This window comes from Coturnix japonica, chromosome 1, assembly GCF_001577835.2.
Source record: "Coturnix japonica isolate 7356 chromosome 1, Coturnix japonica 2.1, whole genome shotgun sequence".
NCBI classification, from domain to species: domain Eukaryota; kingdom Metazoa; phylum Chordata; class Aves; order Galliformes; family Phasianidae; genus Coturnix; species Coturnix japonica.
The window spans coordinates 62,334,398-62,348,702 of record NC_029516.1 but is presented as its reverse complement, the minus strand read 5'-3'; the positions used below and the strand labels follow the sequence as shown (position 1 = coordinate 62,348,702).

The 14,305-nt window shown below is 37.9% G+C and overlaps 1 protein-coding gene across 1 annotated transcript in view; it reads left to right on the top strand.

Annotated features, from left to right (window-relative positions):
• Window positions 1-14,305, top strand: part of ITPR2 (inositol 1,4,5-trisphosphate receptor type 2) — a 253,736-nt gene that overhangs the window by 89,169 nt on the left and 150,262 nt on the right. The window contains exons 22-25 of the mRNA XM_032446237.1: window positions 8,382-8,575; window positions 11,079-11,211; window positions 11,967-12,024; window positions 13,485-13,650. Of these exons, the coding sequence (XP_032302128.1) occupies window positions 8,382-8,575; window positions 11,079-11,211; window positions 11,967-12,024; window positions 13,485-13,650 (551 nt within the window). The remainder of the gene's footprint in view (window positions 1-8,381; window positions 8,576-11,078; window positions 11,212-11,966; window positions 12,025-13,484; window positions 13,651-14,305) is intronic.

The window sequence follows — 14,305 nt, the reverse complement described above, 5'->3', positions numbered from 1 at the left end:
TCCCCTGATATTCATGATAGGAAGGCTTTATTTTTCACATTGCTTACTGGTTTTGGGGGTAGGCAGTGTCAGGAGAGGGTGAAGTTTGGAGGATATTCACTATGACCAGGCAGTGGTAAGTTTGCTTGCTAAAAGTAAAGGCTAGTGGATATGCAGTAATTAAGACTGAGGTGGCCATATTCATTCAGGGGTTGGATAGCAAATGTATGCACATTGCATGTTGGTACTTTTTTTTGTAGTGTTTTGGGTTTTTTTCCCCCCTCAGTTCTGAGGGCTGTATAGACTGTAGAAGTGTCCTCACCTGCTGCCCTTAATGTAATGCATTAGGTTTTCTGTGAGGCTCACCCGAGGTCAGCTAGCTTTTGAGCGATGAAAAATGGCATAATGAAGAAATAAAGTGTGATTCCTGGCCTCTTTATGATAGGCTCTGCAGTCTTTATGGGCATATGCTGTAGAAAACCTGTAAAAATTAATACCTCTTTCACAAACAGAGCTGTAAGGCTTAATGCTTCTGGCAAATAATATATAGCTCTAAAGGGTTTGAAATAAAATGTGGTCCTTTAGGTACTGAAGTGTTGCTATTATACGTCTTAAAAATGGCCATAACTTTTCACAACAAAAAATTAAATTGCATGAAGCAATGTAGACTAATCAACAAAGGCAAAGAAAGGTAGAACCACGGCTCTACTGGGTATTTAATTTAGCTCTTGATAACCAGACGGTGCTGTATATACAGTTCTCTACCAGAGGATCTGCACAGTCTGGCATTGCTGCATGCTTTAAGATGGCACTGAAACTTCTGAAAAGCTGATGGTGAACAAGCAGTGTGGGTCTTAGTGAAACTGACAGTCAAGGCCATTTGGAGTCAGGGCTCCTATGGCAGCAGTCACGTGGAAAGCTGTTACAAGTATTGTCTTAAAAACTGGTTGAGTGTGCTGACACAGAGGAGGCACAGCTTGATACAAGGTCAACTGCACTGAGAACTGACTTTAATGACAGTAAAGGTTTTGGACTTTTAACAACCTGCCAGATGTTGCCTAATGCAGCAGTGAGCTTCAGGGGATTGCAAATGGAGGAGGAGGCCTCAGAGGCTGTAATGGAAGAAGTGGGCCTGGCTGGAAGGGTCTTAAGTGTGCTGATGTCTGTGGGGAAACAGGACTGGTGTGGTCAGTCTGGCAAGTGTGGACTTTGGGTGGTGGTAGGTGCTAATGGACTTCAGATTATAAGTACTGAGGGGTATCTGAGTGCACCCCCCTGATGCTGCTGTCTTTCCCATCTTTCCTCTCTTTCCTCTTAAGCAACATTGAAGGCAGAGCAAACTGACTGAGGGGAAGGCCAGGTCTCTTTGTATTGCTGTACAAGGCTTGACTGAATCACCTCTGAATGAATAGTGTGCTGTGAATGATACAAGATCATGGTATCACCAAGGTTGGAAAAGACCTACAAGATTATGCAGTCCAGTAGGGGATAGGGGCTTTTATTGCAGAAAGATGGTGGTAGATAGTAGCTGATGTAGATAACGGAGCTTTTAAGTCATATCTGATATAACTTAACCATATCCTCTGTCTAGGTCTTTCTTAGAACCCAGTAACAACTTTTCTTGATCAAGATAGAGAGGTAAGGCTCTTCTCACACTAAATGAGGTTCTTGGAAGGGACACTCAAAGACTGCGTAGGATTTTTTCTGACCTGTAGCATTTTTTGGCAAGTGGGAGGAGGTTTTGTGCTTCGGGAAAGTAGAACAGGAAAACCGCTAATAAAATAGTTCTTGCAGCTGCCAATGCATTGTACAGATGGGACTGATGTTGTTTTGTATCTAGGGATTCAAGCTGCAGCTGAACATTAGCCAAAAGCTTCCTTTGGGAATGATGAGGAAAGCAGAAGGAACTTAAGATGGGCCATCTGCTCAGTTTGTTAAGGAAAAATGGCTTTCAAAGTCTATTGAGTCTCTTGATTTCTTTTCTATTGGAAGCTTACATATCCTGTGGGATTACTTTGGTCTAGAAGCCATCCCCAAGTTCAGAAGAGAAGTAGTTTCCAAGCAGTATGTGAAAACATTTGGGGTCATAGCACAACTTATTATTCACTGCAGCCTTTCGGCCTCTGTGTTTGGTTGTTTGAGGAGTTAATGGCTTTTGTAGTAGCACATGCTCTCTGATTTGTGCCCTGATAAAATGGAACTTAAGTGTTTTCTAGGAGGTATTTGTAAGAAGTTGAAATATCTGGTCATTCATCGGTCTTACTAAGGTCAAGCTCAGGTTTGGTGAGATCAGGGAGTTGTCTTTCTAACTTTGTAATTGCAGAGAAGATAGGAAAAAATGCCACATTTATTGCAAAGCATTTGACTTGTCTCTTTTTTCCCCCCCATATTTATGTATGCAAGACTGAACCATGTGTTGGTTGGGTTAATGAAATGTAGTTGGAGCATTAGACACATGTATATTTATCTGGCCATTAAGTACTAGATTTCCTGAAGAACCCATTGTATGTCAGCTCCTATTTCATTACTTAGTTTCTAGAAGTATTAAATATGCAGCTTCTCCAGTCCCTAATGAGAGCTGTCAGGTGTTAGAATGCTTTTGAAAAGGCAGGTGCCTTTCATAGGGATATGTGCATGCTGGAAAAATGTTTCAGCTGGAAGAGGCTGAGCAGTTCTGCACATTGAGTCATAGGAATCCATCTTTTCTACATCTATAGGAGAGAAAGACTGAACAATGTCAGTAAGAGTAGATTGACCCTCTGTGGCAACTAAGGACCAGATCAGGTGTGTACAGTTAATTTTTAAACAAATAAGGCTGCACATCAGTTCAGTGATGTATTGGGAACATCTGTGAAATAGGGCACGACTCACTCTAAGAATATTTGCCAGCCTTTGAAGCAGTTCATTGTTTATTCACATTCATCTGCCACTCGCTTCTCTTTGCTATTTGTAGTACTCAAAATACAGCGGATACTTGTCCACTGAGAACAAGTCGAGGCTGCCATGTAGTGACTTGCTAGAAACAATCAAAAGAAAAGGCAGCAGAATTGCCAGTAAACTGGCTCTGACAGTTATTTTTCTGAGTATGGTATTTTGTCTCTCACCATCTATACTGTATTATATCACAAATTGTTGTTTACTTTTATATTTTGTTTGTAGAATTTTTGCAACCAGTAAGTGACTTATCAAGAAAGTATGTTTACGTAGAAAATGAAGTGTCAAATTATCCACTATTTCCATTACTTGGGTGGTTGTTATATTTTTTTTCCATAATTGACTCCTGTGAAAAGTCTTTTTTTACTCAGAGAGGCCGCTGCGTTGTCAGTTGTGCTAAATTGTATGAGATTATGTGCTACAGTTTTGTGACAGAAACTGATATTCATTAGGAAGTTGTGATCACTGTAATAAAAAGTAATGAAAAGGAGATGCATGGTTGTCTTTTCAGAACATGACAGGCATTCTCTTCTTTCCTCTTGCTTCATTGTCAGTCTGCAGCTCCTTTAAATTACCACTTGTGCATACAGTCATTTCACTCATTCATTGACAAGCCTTGTGGGACTGTAAATTCAAAGAAGGCATTCCTGATTTGTTCCACTGCTTATGGAAAGTTCATGAGATTGGACTTATCTTGTCAGAAGGAGAAGCAGAGAAGAAGAAAAAAAGATTCATGGGGATTGCATGGAGCTCTCTTCCACTGTTGGTCAACCACAACAATGAATATTTTTGCTGATAAGAGTTGTGGCTGCTTTTTCAGACTAGCATGTTACAGTGTTTCCGTGCGCATTCTCTTCTTGCCACCCTTCTCAAACATGTTGGAATGCCAGTACCTTTTGCTCAGAGAAATCAACAAATGAGGGAGATCAGTAGGATAAGTGTGGCAGTATGATAGGAAAGCGCAGCTCAGACTTGTTTTCGTTTCAGCTTTGGCAAAGTACATGCAAAAGTAATCAGAGTTCACATATATTTCTTTCTGTTTCTCCAGTTTTTGCTTAGTTAGCTGAGGCAGTAAGTTAATTTTTCTTGGGGTGCTGATATTCAGTCACTTGTTATGCCAAAATAACTCTTCTGCATGCCTTACTTCAGAGACTCATCCTTTCCTGCAGGGATAACTGTGTTAAAGAAAGAGAAGGCAACAGTGTGGAAAAAAGGAACAACTCATCAACAAGAGTGTTGAAGAATGTCTCTAAGAATGGCAGGTTTAAATTCATACCTAATACAGTCAAGAAATCCAAAGGACAGGGGCACTGAGTGATATGAATGTTAACCTACTGGAAGATCTTTTTGAAGAGAAGCTTCTGCTTACCTTTATGTACATGAATGATCCTTGTGTCTTCTTTCAAAGAATAGATCAGTTCCTCTCATTGTTGAGACCCAGCCAGCTGCTTCCTATCCGTGTGTAGATCTGCTGGCTGTTTGCTGTCTACTGTAAGAGATGGCTATATTTCATCAGAACACTACAAAACATAGCTGTTGAAATAGATCGACTGAAAAGTATGCTGAATTGCTCTGGTTGCTTTACTATTTTCATTCTGAGAATGTTCTCCTTAGATTTACTCTCAGTTAAATAAAAATAGTATTTGTCAATATCATACGGTTACTAGAAAATTTACCAAAATGAATTTAGCCATGATATCCTTATTCACTGATGTTACTGAGAGAAATAAAGCAACCTGGAGTCACTACCCACTTCAGCTGTAAATACTAAACTAGCTTAAGTAGACATTTCTGTTACTAATGACCTTTCCTCCACACTAATGAAATACAACTTGAAATGACAATATAGATAAGTTCTACAGTAACCCTTTACTTTTCTGTCTCCATCTCTTTACATCAGCCATGTGAAGTCAGTAGTCAAGGTGTGTTGTGGACAGAGGTTTTATCCTTGTTAAAGATTCTATTGGGAAGCTGCCTCATAGCTACCACTCACTGGTTTGTACCATCTTTTACCACTGATGACGTTCTGTTGTTGAGGAGAAAGGGCAGGAGTCATCTCATCTGTTTTTACTTCCCGATTGCTTTTTTAGACTCCGTTGTCATATTAGCTGAGTCTTTCCCAGTCCTTATTATATCAAACCTCTTGGTGTTCATTTTAGAGATGGGGAAGGTATTCTCAGTTTTCTCCTCATTTATGGAAGTGGTCCTGAAATGCAGGAAAACTGACTAAATCCACAGTCACACAGGAATACAAATCCCTTGACAGGATTTCTCATCCCCTGTGTTGCCTATTCAGCAACCCAGCAAGGACAGTCAAATAAGCAGGATGAATGCTCCAGGCAAAATCCCAGCTTGTTTTCTTCAAAAACGTGAGTTGTATCTAAAACATTAAGCAGAGAGTTGATTACTTCCTGACCTACAGTGGTAGAGAGACCAGGGCTGTGATGTCTGTTAATAAATGTGATGACTGGGGCTTGGGGCTATTCTCAAACATAATTTGTGGGAGAATAAGTATCTATGCCTATCACGAGTGTTACCTGTAATTGTTTTCCAAGAGTCAAATTTTTCTGACTCCTTATACAAAAACTTGTCTTGACTACCTTTTTTGCTTATTGTATACTATTAGATTTTACTCTTGAAGGGTGGGTAGGAACTTTTTAAGATAAGGCAAAACTCTTCTACCTTATTTAGAACAAACAACAGTTTGTCTACTCTACCCTAGAAGAGTATCTTTTGGACTGTTTTTAGAACTAAGTGGTTTAATTGTCAATTGGTAAACCCTACTGACACAAGTTATTTTTTGTAAAGAATTCCTGAGCTTTCCAGATGGCAGTGCCTCTATTTATATTCAACTCTGTACAACTGCTGTGGAAGGGATTTTTAGATCTCCGCTGTGAATGAGAGGATGATGTCTTCCCAAGTGAGATTTAGAGCCAAGAATATCACAGACTATGAAGGAAATGCACAACCTATACATCTTTCTGTATTCAAATAAACTTATCAGTTAGCATTAAGGACAGGATGATTTGAATATAATCATTTGTATCACAGCTTGGAGATGAAGAGGGTACAAAAAGTCAATTTAACTAAAGCCCTTTTAAGGATTAAAGGTTCTTTATTTAGTGATCTAGCTTTACATGTGTGTAAACAATGCAGTGAAAATTAATGTTTAGACTAGTGATAGAAAGGGGATGGAGAGAGAGAGAGGGAGGGAAAAACACACATACAATTTATTCCCCTTTTTCTTTTTTATTATTTTTATTTGAAAGGTAAATGAGCAATTTTTATTTTGCATCAGGGATGCTATTTGGAGTCACTTTTATTTGCTTTATGCAGTTCTAGTCAGTTAGAGGAACTTTGTGCCTTCCTACTGTGAGAATTCAGCCATTTCTTTAACATCGAGCTTTTTTTCTTAACATCCTGCAATGTCAGAAATACATTTTCCCCCCTTTGTAGAGACTTGATGTATCATTTTCAAAAGACCAATTCACATTGATTGCACACCAGACTCGATGCCAAATGAGACCTCAAACGTGACACTGATATACCTCATTGACTTTGAAGGAGCAAATTCTTTGAGTGTTTCCTTTTAAAGTCAGAGTTAAAGGCATCTCCTTTTCCTGCATGCAGTACTTAAGCTCTGTTAATTGAAGAAAGAAGGACAGAAGAAGAGGATATTACAAACAAAATAAAATATAGCTTTGACATTTTACAGCATATATCTAGAAAGAGAGTATCAACACTGTGAGTAGAACTTGTCAAATTGTGGTGAATAAAAGGTACAGAAGGCATATGAAAACTACAGGTTTACCTCAGCAGAGCTACATCTCCATTTGTTTGCTTTTGGTGTAGTCTATGCCCTATTTCTGCAAAGAGATGCTATTGTTCACTTCCTTTCTTCCATTTGTTCAGACCTGAATGAAAACTAATTAATGCAGCTCGGTAACATATTCTCATTCTTACTTCTCTCTGCCTTTGCAAGAAGGTGGTCATTGATTCCCTGAGATGCATTTCCAATTGGAATTCACTGTAGGAAAAGACAAGTACAATATATGGGAACAAACAGTATCTCTTGATAAATGGAGTTTGTTGAACTGGCATCAGTGATAGGTATCATTGCAACTAGTGTGGACTAATTTGTTTTTTGCCAAATTAGTGTAAAATTCATTTTTTTCCCAGGTACTAATTACAAAGGGCACTGTGATTGCAGATACTAGTTTAACTTTTAGGACAACCTTTGGCCCTGACCTTCTCTTGGGACGTTTTTGAATGGGGTCATTTATATAAGTGAGAGTGAATGGGAAAGGTAAACCATTGCTTAGCTTTTCCCAGATGAGTTCCTGTAAACTGAGGGAACGACTGTTCTGGGAGCCAAAGAATAATTTCCTTTGCTTTTACACAATTATTAAAATAAAAATAAAAGTAAAAATACAAGTCACAAACAAAACCAAAAATGAAGAATAATTAAAAAAACAACCAACAAACAATCAGAAACTAACTGCATGCACATAAGTGTGTAGAGACTCGAAAACACATATGCAAAAGTGAATGTATGCAGATTTTCAAGCTGTCCAGGTCATCATCATGTGTAATGGGACTGATCATATTTATCATGAGGTTTAGCAAGCTGAAGCATCCATAAGCGGGTCTTACTGTCTAGAGACAGTACTTGCATACCCAGAAGCAGCTGCAGACTAGGCTGAGATGCTTCTACTGTATTCATTACATTAGTTTTCTTGCTGGTTATGGGAGTTGTTGGTTGTGTGTCCTGTTATCTGGACCACAGAGAGATCTGCACCAAACAGTGCTTGATCAGACATTCACATCCTCAATTCTCTACTCTGTTAGTGTGAAATATAAGAAATTCAAGCTTCTCGAGTACCAAACGCATCTTTACCATCAAGCTTTTGTGTTATGAGCAGTCATCAAAGTGAAGACATTGGTGGGAGTAGGCATGGCAAATAACTTCTCCACTGTGTCTGCAGAGCAAGAGCATAAATTGCAGCAATGGAAGACATAAATAAACTATCAATAAATGTTTTCTAACAGTAAATTTTGTCAAATACTGGAATTGCTTGCATAAGGAAGCTTTAAAATGCGAGATATGTATCACCTAAATATTCTCACAGATAGGTAACCTCTAAAACCTCTTTCAGGAATGGTTTTAGACATAGATAGTGTGCCTCCTCTACTTTTTATGATTTATTGAACACACTAACAGGGCTGTAGAAAGCTTTTACATCTTTTCCATCTGTTGACGTGCCAGCAATGATCCCCCAGAAAATCTATGAAGAAAATTATCCCAAAGCCATTAACTAATTTGGATGAATTAATGCTTCTAATTTGTTTTTCATTAGGCCAATTAAGAATGTAAAAGAGTTTAACAGCATGGGTCTGTGTGTCATATATATCTCTGCAAGCATGCTTCACTGATGGCAAATATATATGTGTATGTGTTTAATGCATAGGAAACAATGTTATGAGAACCATCCATGGTGTAGGAGAGATGATGACCCAAATGGTACTAAGCAGAGGATCTATATTTCCCATCAGTGTCCCTGATGTACAGCCAAGCATTCACCCAAGCAAGCAAGCTGCCACCTCAGAGAATGAAGATGTGATTGTAATGGACACCAAATTGAAAATCATTGAGATTTTACAGGTAATAAAGATCGATGTAATGTTAAATGCCAATCATTTTACATTTATTAATTTACTTACATAATGGAAGGCTCTAATACCTGCATTCTTACTATTCACTGAGCTGTTCATTATGCGAACAACATTTTGATATGAGGAGGAACAATACTTCATGTGAACAGTTGTGGTCTTCACTCTATTATACTTCCAAAGGAACTAGGTGCTATAGAAACTCTGTCACTGTAACTGTGATAAGACATAACTTGTATGTTAAGCTACGTCACTAATGTTTTCTGAAGACAATGTATGTGTTTCCAGTTTCATTAGCTCTCATTTTACACTGATATAGCTTATTTATTTGACTTTAGTATTTGAGTGGACATAGGTCCACGGAGGTCAAGCAAGGTCATACAATTTTGAAGTTGTTTTCAGATTTCCACTGTTAGCTGCCCACAGACTATTCTCAATTATGATTGTTTTTCCAGCTGAACTGACAAGTCGTATGACACTAGCATGCCTCCTGAGATACAATTTTCATCTTGTGCTAATGATGAGTAAAGTGGCACACATTTGTTCTGCATATCAAATCCCAGTTCTTGCAATACTTGGCACTGAAGGAGTTTTTCAGTATTTTCTGTAAATCCTGCTGATCTGTTGGTACCATTGTCATTTTTGAAGGATTCCATTTCTTCCAAAGGCTTATAAATGATTTAATTACCTGAATTACTTGTCATCTGAAAGGTTACTAGTTATTAGGTCTTCAATACTGCATACGTTAATTTCAGGCGTGCTTTAGCTTAAGTCTCACGGAGTGTTATAAAAGTGGGATGTTAAGGTTTATGAGAGTGCTATCAAGTGATACCTCCTAAAGAATACATTCACATGTCCTATTTGCCATTTTCCTTTGATTTTCTGACTGTGTAAGTTTCCTTCCATGTGTCTTGCTGTACTGGTTGATGCATGGAAGAATGATTCCAGGGCACCAGCCTCTTCCTGTTGGTTCCCTGTCTACTCACAGGAGAAAGAATCACAATTTTGTCTCAACTTTTCCTCTTCCACAGCTTATCTAGTGCAAGATGACCCAAGACTGGAGACAGTTCAATCCTATGCTGTTACTTGATCTGTGGCTTAGTTATGTTTTAGCTATGTGGACAGGTTACTGCAAATTAGCATGTTGTTATGATGGGTGAACCACAACCAGTGTGTGTATATAAAACCTTAGTTCATAAAGAATACAGAGTAGTTCAGTTTCATTTAAAACATGATGAAGAAGGATTAAGTTAAATCAGTTAGATCACGTTACCTTCTGTTATTGGGTTAATAACCTAAAATGCAAGAATATTTTAGATTTATTGTATTGTTATGCATAGCTTGTACAATGATGATTAAGGCTATTCTATTTTAAGAAATATTAAGCTTATAGTAACTGTTCCTCTTATTTTAAGTAAGAGCATATTTTTACTTTACAATTTCTGTGCTGCCATCAACCAGAATTATACAGGTGGCCTGATAGACTTAGGTGACACGTGGACTGTGGAAATGTGTAGTTGTAAAAATCCTGCTTTTATAACAACAGGGTAACTTGATCATGGAACCACATGTAAAACTACCTATTCTCTATTTTCTATTAGAAGATTTTAATGAAAAGATATTGTTTCTTTAACCAACATTTTATTTGCTCTGAGATGGCATAGATGGCGCTAGTTACATTACTGAAATCCTATTATAAAGCACTGGGTCTGGGAAGCTTGTAAGACTTTAGTTACAGATCAAAGAAACAAGTTTGCTAAGTCATCACCTGTCACCTGAGTCTTAGTAACTTTATATATAAACTTTTATCCCCATGGAGATGTTAAGTAATTGTAAACCTTTTGTACTGTGTGCTTATATTTACTGTGGGATAGGAGCATACGTGTGGGAAGCGCTGCAACTCAGCTGATGAGCAGTCAGTTGTTGAAATGTAGAAATCTGTCAGTCCTTCAAGTGGTGCTTATGTCTCCAGCCAACTTATTTTTCTCACTTTTCCATTTTAAAGGCAGCACTTACAGGTTTGATTTAGGATTTTTCCTGTTTGAGTTTCAGTTTTCACTGTTGAAGGCACCAACAATTAAAACATCTGCCAGGTATCTGAGTGAGTGAGCCTTGAGCCTGTCATCTTTACGCTTAGCCCCACTCCACTTCTTATCTCCATGAGGCCTCGAATGTCTAACCGAAATATAATCAGTTTCAACCTGGGTTTAGATGTGTTGATCTGGCTTGTAGGTAGTGAGGACAAGGCAGCATGTTGGTGCCGGTAGACAATCTGTTTCTTAGTATTCATGAGTAGACAGGACAATGTTTGATACATCTTGGGATGGTAGAGGTGGCGGGGAGAAGTCACGGTGAACTGAAATAAATACAACAAATTCATTTTGCATAGTGAATGTATTTATTATAATGATAACCTTTGTATCCTTGTACACACACACAACCCTAAACCTGTGCTATTAAAAAAAAAAAGTCTGATTTTAAACTTCTCTTTGTAGTTTATTCTCAGTGTTAGACTGGACTATAGAATATCCTATATGCTGTCTATCTATAAGAGAGAGTTTGGGGAAAACAATGAGAACGTCGATAGCTCTACAACCTCCCCCCCTGACACATCTGGGATTCCCTCAGGTAAATATTGCTGCTGTATTGAAATGTAAAATAATTCTATGCAAACTTTATTGTTCCAAATATTTCCTGTTATGGCAATTTATTCTCTTATTTGTACACTCCCCAAAACACTGGAAGATGAAAAGTGTAGCAGAGCATGCAGCTTTTGAAAACATGTTTGAGAGAGGATGAGGACAGCTTAAGTGTGGTGAATGTAGCATGGGAATTGAGTGGCTTGAGTACAGAGGTACTTAAAAGGCTGACAGCTGTATGTGTGATGAGCTACAGGAGAGAATTCAATTGGAGGTGCTGTGCAACACAGGTGTGGCTAAGAAATACTAGAGTCTTAACTAGGTCTATTAAAGTAATTCTAAAGATGAATAATTGTGTAGTAAATAATTTGGTTTATGATAAATATTGTAAAGGTCATGTGTCTCATTTTACTGCTTTATAGAAGTTGGCTGATCTAACAAAAAATGTAGAATTTTCACATTCTGTGTCATTTGTGACACAGTGCCACTTCAATCCAGCCTATCACTAGAATTTGTCCCTTCCAAAGTAGTAGTAAAACATAATTAACTGCCGTGTGTTCTAGTTCTTGCCTACTGTTCTTCCCCTTTCATTTTCCCATTAAGTACAAGGAATTTTACCTAGCTGAAAGATGCAGTTAGACCTTAAGTTGATAACATCCAGTTTTAAAGGTAGAAATCTTTTTCCCTTGCAGGTTAAACAAACATCAGTGTTCTTTACACATTTCTATTTTGATTGTTTTCCAGCAATTGTTCCAGATATAGATGAAATTGCAGCTCAGGCTGAAACCATGTTTGCTGGCAGGTATAATCTCTGAAGTTTTACCTGTCTATATTAATCCTTTTACTCACATTGATATTTATTATGGACAATTTCTCTTGATTCTGTATGCATTTTCATACCCCATTGTGTTCACTTGGCTAATTCTTATTATATAACCTACACGTGGAGAGAAAAGTGCCAGAAAAAAACTGGATTTTGAACAGACTGGCCAGTGGGTGGGCCTTGTTGAGGGACTGGGGTGACAACCCTCTTGATCATCTGTAGCTGTAAGAGATCTGGTAGAAAATTTGTTCCCAAAGACAGATGGAGAATGGTGTACAAGTGTGCTTGGCTTAACCACACTATTCTTTTCCTCTCTATAATATGCTTTTAGAGATAGACCCTTTTCTAGTACATTTTATGGCTGTCGACCCAAATTTCTTGGATCAGTAGGTTACTGTTGCATTGTGTCTTGAAATTACTAACAAACTTATACAGAAAATAATCTATTTCATGTGGCTCCACAGATTAGCTGTGGAGCTAATGATCTTCATTAGCCATGATCTCTGGACCACCAGAGGCCTGTAGATCACAAATGATGCTTGCAAAGTTTTGGAAGTGTTTCCATCTATGCTGTGAAAAACAATAAGAAAAAACAAGCGCAGAAAATATCCACACTGGAGAATTATTACCCTTATTACTATCCTGGTTTATCTTCTCTGGAACAATTATAATTATACCAGTAAAAATGTTTTCCATTTAGACAAGGCCTCAGACTTGAAAGATTTTCTTGGAGCTAGGGACAGAGATCCTCAGGATGGGATTTCTCATCTTTCCTCTCTGTCCCTAATGTGCTTTCAGTCTTTACCAGTGAGAGCAATATCTCCTTTCCTCTCCCTGAACTCTCATAATGTAAAATAACACATAGCCCTTGGCATCTGCATCTTCAAAATGAACAGAGAGACTGAATAGTTTCTTGGAAACATTATTTCTGCTTTGATATATTAAACATAAATTTGATTTCTGTCGCTTTAAATTGTAAATATGATTCCAGAAATATGATGCTTTTTTCAATTCCCACAATTTTTGAGCTTGTTTTTTCTTGAATTTTAATGTCAGCTGAAAAGGGCCCAATTAATCTCTGATAAAATGCCATTGACTTCAATTTGTTCGAACTGTGAATGAACTTGGTGCAGTTTATCTAAAATGTAAATGAATGTTTTTGCAATTTGGATTTTAATCACAATATTTGACACATTTCATACATACTTATTTCACTCTGTAGTATCTCTTCTGCTACAAGATTGCCAAAATGGCATATTACTGTGGGATTTAAATACTTACAATGTTAAGAGGGCATTTATAATTTATATCCCACAGCATATTAGGTTTGGTTGTAAGAGCTGTATTGAATTAAGATTGTACATTTATTGTGTATTTCTGTCAAAAGATTTTATTATTTTACTTTATTTGGTCTTCTTCCTCCCCCATATCTGTTAAAGAAAAGAAAAGAATGCAGTTCAACTTGATGATGAAGGGGGCAGAACCTTTTTACGAGTCCTCATTCACCTCATCATGCATGACTACCCTCCTTTGCTCTCGGGTGCTCTTCATCTACTATTTAAGCACTTCAGCCAGCGAGCAGAAGTTCTGCAAGCATTTAAACAGGTATCAGTGGGCATTATAATTATTGTAGGGAACTGTGGGGAAAGTCCTTCCAAAGACTGATTTTTATATATTTTTTTTACCTGCTTTGCTGTTTGTACGTAGGTTGCTCTGAAAGTAATACCTCCTATTTGTTTCTGTGGAAAATACAACACTACTTGACAGATCAGAGTCTCACTAAAAAACTCAGTTTTTCAACATAGTCACCACCATTAGCTGTGCATTTTTGCCATTGAGAAACAATAGCTGGCATGCCATTCATAAAAATATGCACTAGCTGAATTGCCATCTGGAACATGGCTTGCCTTTCAAGTTGTTCGCACCATTGCTAAAACGCATCACCCACCACCTCACTGTGCTCACATACACTGTTTGGTCTCCATAAACATTCAGCAAGTGTTGATGAATGCCAATGGGTATCATTTTTTTTCTGCATGGAGGAATTCAGTGCTATACCTTTGCTTTATACAAGCTTCTATGTCAGATACCATTTTGTCATATTCCCCTTCTGCTGCCAGCTGTCATGTGGCAACAAAACATAATGGAATATTGCTGGGAAGGTTCAATCTTTATTGCCGTCATACCAACATCTGTTTCTGATGTTGTGGGCCAGCATAATAAAATAGGAGGCATTACTTCTGGAGCAATCCCTCAAGGT